We start from the raw sequence: 9,851 nt of genomic DNA on the forward strand, positions 1-9,851 counted from the left end.
TAGCACATCTGTACCTACATAGATGTATAGAAGTACATATTGGGATAAGGAAACAGATATTTATTAAATACTGCCTACATGGCAGACATGAGAAGCAAGTTTTATGTATTTTATTTATAAAATTTGATTTCAGTTTTTTATTTTATTTAAGTTTTATAGTTCAACTCTGGTAGGTCAGTAAGTATTGTCCCTATTTTACAGATGAGCAAATTGAGGAAAGAGAGGTTAAATGACATGCCCATGGTCTCAAACAGCTAAAAACAAGGGGCCTAGAATTTGAGCCCAGAATACCTTCCTCCAAAATTACAATATAATTTTATCTGCTGTGGCCTGCTTTATTTCATCATGATTGTTGCACTACACATTTTAATATGGCTTCCACCTTTCATATGATATCTGTGCTTGAACAAGATACGGGATTGTGTTTACTTACATAATTTAACAATTTTATAATGCTTTATAGCTCTCACATCTATATGAATTGTTACCCATTTAGTTCAAATTTCTGCAGCAATTTAATAGTATAGAACTCTTGATGTTTTTCTAAAGAGCAAGTAGACAAATGTTTAGATCTTTGGTAATATCATGTACATCTTTTACGTTCTCAACAAGTACCCTAAAATCTTGTTATTCAGACTCTCCAGTACCTGCTGGTGACAGTGCCCTGGAGCCGAGGGAAATTCCTGATGAAAACTGCCATATTAACAGATACGGCTACTTTAAAGCCACCATCACAATTGTAGGTAAGACCACGGAGGAAAGATGTTAGAATCCACCTTGGGTCACCCACTCCCTTACCTGCCTCTGGAGGGGTGAGGATGGAGAGCAAGGGCACCCACTCTCTGTCCAAGGTGGTACCACATGTGCACAAGCAAAGACTCCACTAGTTGCTAGATTTCCACCTGCCTTCCCGGCCTTCCTTAGACATCCTGGTGGAAATGAGCCCTCTGTGAGGCCCACAGAGCAATGAGCCTGCCAGGGGGCCTGGACCTCCGACCCTGTGCAGCTCAGAAACCTGAATGAATGTGGCCTGAAGGAAGGCCAGTTGCAAATTCTCACAGCTCCCACTTTCCTCCCCTGGGTGATTTCACAAAGTCACACCTCCTGTGTGTAAGAAAGAGGGTTGAACAGGGCCACCACACCGGGCTGTGTGCTTGGGGCGCTGCTCACAGGTGCCCAACAGAGGAGACGGCTGGGGCTAAAACCCACATGGTGGTCCAGGGGCTACAACTCCACCTTCTGATGCAGGGGGTGCGGGTTCAATCCCTGGTCAGGGAGCTAAGATCCCACATGTCTCGCGGCCAAAAAGCCAAAACATAAAACGAGCAATATTGTAACAAATTCAATGAAGACTTTAAAAATGGTCCACACTAAAAACAAACAGGGTTTCCCTGGTGGCGCAGTGGTTGGGAGTCCGCCTGCCGATGCAGGGGACGCGGGTTCGTGCCCCGGTCCGGGAGGATCCCACGTGCTGCAGAGCGGCTGGGCCCGTGAGCCATGGCCGCTGAGCCTGTGCGTCCGGAGCCTGTGCTCCGCAACGGGAGAGGCCACAGCGGTGAGAGGCCCATGTACCGCAAAAAAAAAAAATAATCAAAATAAATAAAAAAATAAACGCCAAGCTGTGCCTACTGGGGCTGAGCCACTTGGGTAGGAGAGACAGCAGCTGAGGCCTGAGCCTGGGCCTGCCCCCCTTCAGGGTCATCTTTCCCGGAAACACCTCCTCCAGTGGGTGCCGCCTCCTGACACACAGGCTCCAGAACTAAAGATCAAGGTTGGGCTGAAGAGCTGTTCAGTTTGACTTTGAAAATGCTGCCTGGACATGTACCCAAAGCTCCGGGGCAGATTCCCGGGTCTGGGGTGGTGAGAAGCTGAGTCCGTTTTGTTTGGCCTTCTGATTGGTTAAGAAGTGGTTTGGTTTGGTTTGTGTTGTATTTTGATGTGTTTTTCTGCCGGGCATTGTTCCACTAGAGGGAATCCTAGAGGTTAACATCATCCGGGTGACAGACGTCCTGATGCCCGTGCCACAGCCTGACAACCCCCTGGTGGATTTCGTCGTGAACTGCCAAGGGAGGTGAGTACATTATCTCCAAGAAAGGGGCCAAGTGAGGACCCCAGGCTGAACAAAGGTCTTCATACCCCTCTCCCCTCTAAAGTTGATTTGGATTCTAGTTCCTCAGCAAGCCAGGATGAGGAAGGACCCTCCCACGTGCTCTCAAGCATGCACTTGCTTTGCTAGAGCTGAGCAACGCTCACCACCTTTAACTGTTGAAGAAGAATTACTGATTGAACACTTACTGTGTCCTTAACATTTTACTTCTGTTTTCACGTCAAATCCTCACACAGTCGTGAGTCTCCTCATTTACACCAGTGATAACAGTACCTCCCTAGGTGGCGGGTACCTGGCAGAGCAAGGTTCCTGGGTTGAGGTCTGGCTCAGAGCCTCTTAAGCTCCCTGAGCCTCCTCCGGAGTCAGGGGAGGCCATGTGGAAGCGCTGTGTCCTTGTGCTAAGTAGTAGCAATGCCTGATCGATCATCCTGTCTTGCTTTAAAACTTACAAAGCTCTTTCTAATGCGTTATATAATTTGACTTCCTAATGTTTGGTTATAACTATAGATAATAGACTGAATATAAACTAATTAATATATAAATACTATATCAATTAAGCCATCAAATATGTGAATGACTTACTAATTTACATGTAAGTAAATCAAGTAATTAAAATGTATGTGTATGTGATATATAAATTAATCAAGAGAATGGGCTGGTATAAAAATGAGGCCTTATTTGATCAAAAAGGATAGCTCCAGGGAATTCCCTGGTGGTCCAGTGGTTAGGACTCTGCTCTTCCATTGCAGGGGGCACGGGTTCAATCCCTGGTCAGGGAACTAAGATCCTGCAAGCCACGGGGTGCACCCTCCAAAAAGGGAGGATAGCTCCATAGCTCTCTGGATTGGGGAGAGAATGGGATGAGGATGACAGAAAAAGAGAAAACCCTGACTGAGGAGGCGCAGCTGCTTCAAGAGGCCAGGGGCCAGGTGAGAAGGGAACATGAACTCGTCTAATTTCCCACGCCCTCATCAGGCCCAGCTTCAGAGCCTGGTCTCGCCATCCAGGAAGTCTACTCAGAAGTGAGACAGTGGCTAAGACAGTAACACGTGGTAGCCGAGTGGTTACAGGGACAGCTGTCAAACCTCTTTTATTCAAGTCCCAGCTCCACCTCTAACTGCTTTTTTAAGCTGGGGCCAGCGATCTCCCCTCCGAGAGCTAGTTTGTCACCTGCTGCATTAAGAAAGTATTACTTTCCTCATCAGGTCGTTGAGAGGAATAGACAAGACTATATCACTTATCAGAAACTCAGTGCCTTGCACACAGTAGGTGCTGCATAAACAGCTCTGGTTGCTGCTCCTGCTGTCGTCATATCTCTGCAGGAGCCCACGCAGGGCCGACTTTGCCTAACACCTAAGCTGTCTGCATCTTTGGGCATCTAGAGAGCCAAAAAGGAGAGGGAAGTTCCCAGCAGCCCCTTGCCTTGGGGGACATCATTTCTTCCTCCTCTAGCACCAAGAGCTCATCTTCCTGAGGATACAAAGGAAACAATGGCTCACACCCAGGCTTGTTTAAGAGTAAATTAAGATCCCACATGCTGCGGAGCAACTAAGCCCGTGCGCCACAACTCCTGAGCCTGCGCTCTAGAGCCCGTGAACCACAACGACTGAGCCCGCACGCCTAGAGCCCGTGTTCCGCAGCAAGAGAAGCTCACCGCAGTGAGAAGCCTGCCACCGCAACGAAGAGTAGCCCCCGCTCGCCACAATGAGAGAAAGCCCGCGCACAGCAACGAAGACCCAATGCAGCCAAAAATAAATAAATAATTTTTAAAAAAAAATTTTAAAGAGTAAATTATATGTGACAATTTCATGTCATATGGTTTGAGTAAGAAATAAGTAGGATTCCATTTTATAGAAATGTAGTGATTTTCTTTCTACACTGATGTCATATTCCTCTCTCTCTGCGTCATTCGTGCCCTCAGCATCCCCACAGAGGTCTGTACCGTCATCTCCGACCCCACCTGCCAGGTCATTCAGAACACAGTCTGCGACCCTGTGAACATGGACCTGGGCGATATGTGCTTGCTGACAGTAAGAAGAGCCTTTGGTGGGTCTGGGACATACTGTATGAACCTGACTCTGGGTGATGATGCAAGCCTGGCCCTCACGAGCACCCTCGTCTCTATCCCTGGAAGAGGTAAGTTTTGTTTTATGGTTGTATGAACATTTCATGTTGGAGATAAAGTGTGTGTCCAATACCAAAGCTACTCAAGGCTTCACTCTCAATATTTAGTTTTATTTCCATGTAAAATTCATTGAACTGTTGTTAACGTAGATTTGAGAAATGGCATTAAAAGCCAACAGCAAATCTACTTAGGGAAGGGATGAGAGAGAGAAACCCAATGAAGTAATGGCCAGAGAAAAGCTTCTTGACGAAGAAAATCAGCTGTGATCATGGACCGGTAATAATGGGATGTGGTCACTGCATGCTCAGATAGATTTGTAATTCAAGAGGAAAGTGCAAAGCACAACATCAAAAAATAACAATGGGGCTTCCCTGGTGGCACAGTGGTTGAGAGTCCGCCTGCCGATGCAGGAGACACGGGTTCGTGCCCCAGTCCGGGAAGATCCCACATGCCACAGAGCGGCTGGGCCCGTGAGCCATGGCCGCTGAGCCTGCGCGTCCGGAGCCTGTGCTCCGCAACGGGAGAGGCCACAACAGTGAGAGGCCCATGTACCGCAAAAAAAAAAAGTGTTCTCCAATTAAGCTACAACAAAGGGGAGGCTGGTATCATGTTGTCATTGGAATCCACCTGGGCAAAGATATGAAGCCATGAAGAGAAATGAGAAACCAGGTGGACTCCTGGTTCCCTTCTAACTTGCCATGTGCCCTTTCTTTCCCTTCCCAAATTCTACCAAGCATTACACTGAGACGGAAACAAACCAATTTACCTAGTCCTTAAATGTTCACCAGAAAAACTACTCCTTGTCCCCTTAATGCTCGGAGAGGTAAAATGTTAGCCAAGTGGTTGAAGGAATTTCATTGAGAAATTCCCATCTACTGGTGGCTGCTAATCTTCCCCAGCCCATAAGGACTCTACCTGGTGACCCTAACTGAATTTCACTTATAACTGACTATGTTGTAAGATACTGCTTTACCTCTTAGAGGAAGTGCTACATGGTGGGACGGAAGGCACAGATTAAATTGTGCACACATTACAGCACGTGTTTTGCTCCTTAGTTTGAGTACTGTCGGGTACAATCTAACAACTAACTCATAAATAACTCTTTCGGTCGTGGAGTCTATCTTATAAGGTGAAATGTACTTAAACATATATTTACTCATTAACTATATAAAAGGCAGCTTTAACCTCATTGAAAGAAAAGCATAAGTAATCATGCATATAATTATTTGCATGAGGGTTTATTGTTGGTGAGATCCAAGGTGTACGTTAAAAAAAAAAAAAGAAAAGAATGCAAAGGTACGCTGCTTCCTCCCAGGGAGGGTGCATGGGGTCTGGGGTGCAGAAGTGGGGAGCCGGGCGAAAAGAGGCAGCCGGAGCCTCTGTATTCGAGTGAGTGTGGATCTTCTAAACCATCACGTCCAGGAGCTACTGGGGTTGTTTCTCTTGTGCTGCTGCAGTTACTTTTAGAGTTGCCTTTTAGAGTCCCAACCTATTCTGTGAAGCTTTCTCAGTTCTGGCCAACCACGGTTCTCTTACCTGGATTAGACGCTTGGATATTTGCTTCCCTTTAATCCTTCTTGTAGTGAGTGATAACTTTAGGTGTGACCTGAGCCATTTTTAAAATCCAAAAAAGGAAGCTCAGAAAGAGAGCTTTTAATCCAATGGGAATTGTAACTTGATGACTTGGGTTTCAAAAGTCCATCACTGTTCAAAGGCAAACGCATTGCCTGTTAGCTGAAATGACTTTTAATCATTGATTCAAGGAACATTCATGAAGCACCTGCAATGCTTTCAACAAATATTCACTGGGCGTCCACTCCATGTCCATCACAGCTCCAGGCACCAGGTAGCCAGTTCTAGATAGAGTGGGAACGAGGTGAGGAAGGTCCCAGCTTTCGTGAGCAGAAAGAGGCAGTAAACAAATAAGATGATATTGTGAAAACAATGAAACAAGGCGTGGAGAGTGACAAGCATGGGAGAGAGGAGGCAGAGGTTGGCTCTCTAGATTGGGATGTTGGGAAAGTCCTGCCAACGCAGTGGCACCCGCTTGGTGAAGCACCTTCTCTGAATGAGAAGGGCCTCCTCCTCCACCTCTGAGACCTGCATTTCAAGAATGAGCAGCCGGGCTTCCCTGGTGGCGCAGTGGTTGAGAGTCCGCCTGCCGATGCAGGGGACACGGGTTCGTACCCCGGTCCGGGAAGATCCCACATGCCGCGGAGCGGCTGGGCCCGTGAGCCATGGCTGCTGAGTCTGCACGTCCGGAGCCTGTGCTCCGCAACGGGAGAGGCCACAACAATGAGAGGCCCGCGAACCGCAAAAAAAAAAAAAAAAGCAGCCCATCTAGATCCTTATGCACCACAGGTAGGGTTTGGGTTTTATTCTGTGCGTAAGGGGAACCACTGGCAGGGTTGAAGCATGATCTGATCAATGCTTTTAGATGATCGTTCAGACTGCTGAGTGAAGCAAGGTTTATTGGAAAGTAGCAGTGGAAGCGAGTAGACAATGAAGACGTCCTCTCAGGGAAGAGGGCTGGTGGCCGGGACTGTGATGGCGGCAGAGAAGATGGAGAGAAAATAGACCGACTCCAGTTATACTTTGGTGGCAGAGACAAGACTAGTTGATTTGCTGGGTTCTGGGAGTACAGAGAAGACATACTCCCTGCCTTATGGCTCTTACAGTCTAGCAGGAGAGAAATTTGTGTAAAGAAGTAATTGCGGGCTTCCCTGGTGACGCAGTGGTTAAGAATCCGCCTGCCGATGAAGGGGACACGGGTTCGAGCCCTGGTCTGGGAAGATCCCACACGCCACGGAGCAACTAAGCCCGTGTGCCACAACTACTGAGCCCGAGCTCTAGAGCCCGAGAGCCACAACTACTAGAGCCCATGCACTTAGAGCCCATGCTCTGCAGCAAGAGAAGCCACCGCAATGAGCCCTCGCGCTGCAACGAAGAGTAGCCCCTGCTCACCTCAACTATAGAAAGCCCACGTGCAGCAATGAAGACCCAACACAGCCAAAAATAAATAATTTTTTTTAAAAAAAGTAATTGCAAGACAGTGTGATGGAGGCAGAGGAAGAGAGACAAGGAGAGAAGTGACAAAGGAAGGCATGACCTGGTGCCCGCATGCATGTCTGGAAGGTGTCCCAAAGGGGCAGACGCTGGAGATGAGTTGGGAGAAGGATGTTCCCGGCAGAGGGTGTGGAGATTTGAAAGAGCACGGGGAGGATGGATTTTTAGCACAGCTGGAAAGAAGGCAGTGGAAGATGAGGCCAGAGGAGTGTGCAGGAGGATCATGAAGACCTTCACCACGTGTGTGCAGCTGGGTCAGCTCAGACCCCATCAGGTATCTCCGGGACGTGACATCTGTCTCCTGAGCCCGTAACACAGTGTTCCAGACACACTAACTCATTCTCTAAATGGAAGATAAGCTGCCCCCAAAGACTATGTATTATGTAATGGGAAAGATTACTGAAAGCGCAGAGAGAGCCATATATCTTCTGTTAGCTCTCTTCCTCATTGATTTAATTGCATTACAAGCAGCATGTCCTCGAGGTGGAAGTTGTCACTAATATGGTCTTGCTTTTGTTTTAAGACCCAGACTCCCTTTTAAGAATGGCAAATGGTACCCTGGTCTTCTTCGTTGTCTGCATGGCCATATTTGTCACTGTGATCGCCCTTTTGGTGTACAAGTAAGTTGCTGGTTCTAACACTTTAAATCACTAGAGTATATTGTCAAAAATAAATAGCATATTTCTGCACAAGTGGGCTGTTTTCCCTTTTTTGCTTTTAAACATTTTGTATGTGGGAGGAAAATCTTCCACTGAATGACGAATACCAAACTAGCCTATTAATTTTGCTGTTTTTTTTTAATCCCTAAAAATGCTACCAAATGTCAGTAACTTTACCAAATTGTGTCAGCTTAATGTTTAACATATAATCGCAAGTTATAGTAAGCAGACACATTTCTTGCATGAAGAAGAGAAAATAAATATATTTTCATAAGACATCAATGTCTTAAAAGCCATAAATTAAATAGAATTAACCATTCTGCACTTGGCATGTAAAAGACTGTAGAAAGCAACCTTTTCCAGCTGGAGATCTTTTTTTAATCTGTCCAACACATTGCTTTCAGAAAACACAAGGAATACAAACCAATAGAAAACAGCACTGGGATCATGGTCAGAGGCAAAGGCCTGAATGTTTTCCTCAATAGTGCAAAGATGCTCTTCCCCGGAAACCAGGAAGAAGATCCACTGCTCAAGAACCAACCGGGAATTCTTTAAATCTTCTGCCTTACTTCTGACCAACAGCTCACTCTTCAGCGCCATTTATGTCAGCTATGCTAGAGTGGATGACGATTAACTTTTTACAAATATTATCGTAAAATATATATTGTGGTTTAGGGAGGTCCAATTTTTATTATAGGTTAAATGACATTTTAGAGAGGTGGAGGGGAATTAAACTACGCACAGCCTCACCCATGTTATATTAACTGATAAAACCAGTTAGCAATTAAACTACACACAGCCTCACCCATGTTATATTAACTGATAAAACCAGTTAGCAGCATTTTCTTTAGTGATGGTTTGTTTCACTTATAATGTCTTAGGTGATTAGTAGGATAGATACACTGTATCCAGAGTAGCAGAAGAAGGTACTTTCGTTAGAGTCTGACCTAGGTTAACTGGAAGGAGAGGCTGGACGTGTTCTAGCTTTCCATATGACCATATGCATAAAACCAGTGTATTCCTGTTCTGAAGGTCATGTTCCAAGCTACCTGAATCCTATGTCAATGAACATGCATGAGCTCCCAACAGAACACTAACAGGTAAGCCTTTAGTAGGCTCTGCATGCTTGTTATACTAAAAAAAAATACTAATCTAATAAATGATTGTGAATATGTTTGTGACCACCTGCCGAGCCCAAATGTGTAAAGGAACGGTACTCATTCATTCATTTTTCCCATGGATATTTATGTAGCACTTTCTGTATACCAGGCATGTTGCTAAGTACATGGCCCTGTACTCAGGGTGTTGACATTCTTGTGGATATATCTGAATTTCTGTGCACTCCGGTGCCACAGTTGAAAATTATAGTTGAAATTGTATATTATGATTTTCCAAAAAAGGAGGCCCCTGGTTTTCCTACTGGTTTCTCTATTCAAATGATACAGAAACTTAATCACCAAAGATGTTACTTTCATTTGTAACTGAAGCTACTCTATGTCAGTCATGACATTTTTCTTCTCCTTCCTGGAAAATAAAGTATGAAAATAAAAAAACTAAAATAAAGCTCTTGGAATTATTTTTCTAATTTGTTGTTTGCCATTCAATTTCATTTAGAGTTTTAACACATAAAAATTTGTTTAACTCTGCGCCATGGAGCACTGATCGTTTCATAAGTATTTTGTATTTTTAAGTATATGTATACAGTATGTGAAATTGCAGTAAATTATATATATATATACACACACACACATACATATGTATATGTATATATATGTATGTATATAATCAGGCCAGTCTAAAAGAAGAGATTTTCTACAGGCGGTTCTGGACTCTTTGAACAGTCAGGATTATATTAAAAATAAAGGTTAGAGGATGGTTCTAGGTCACAGATTGG

The 9,851-nt window shown here is 45.1% G+C and overlaps 1 protein-coding gene across 1 annotated transcript in view; it reads left to right on the plus strand.

The window, feature by feature from the left end:
- The window catches only part of GPNMB (glycoprotein nmb), a 28,540-nt gene extending 19,019 nt beyond the window's left edge, over positions 1–9,521 (plus strand). The window contains exons 7-11 of the mRNA XM_082661929.1: positions 636–743; positions 1,969–2,071; positions 4,029–4,243; positions 7,822–7,918; positions 8,362–9,521. Of these exons, the coding sequence (XP_082518055.1) occupies positions 636–743; positions 1,969–2,071; positions 4,029–4,243; positions 7,822–7,918; positions 8,362–8,512 (674 nt within the window). The 3' untranslated portion in view covers positions 8,513–9,521. The remainder of the gene's footprint in view (positions 1–635; positions 744–1,968; positions 2,072–4,028; positions 4,244–7,821; positions 7,919–8,361) is intronic.
- Positions 9,522–9,851: the final 330 nt, after the last annotated feature.

The sequence above is a fragment of the Grampus griseus genome (assembly GCF_964374135.1).
Source record: "Grampus griseus genome assembly, chromosome: 9".
NCBI classification, from domain to species: domain Eukaryota; kingdom Metazoa; phylum Chordata; class Mammalia; order Artiodactyla; family Delphinidae; genus Grampus; species Grampus griseus.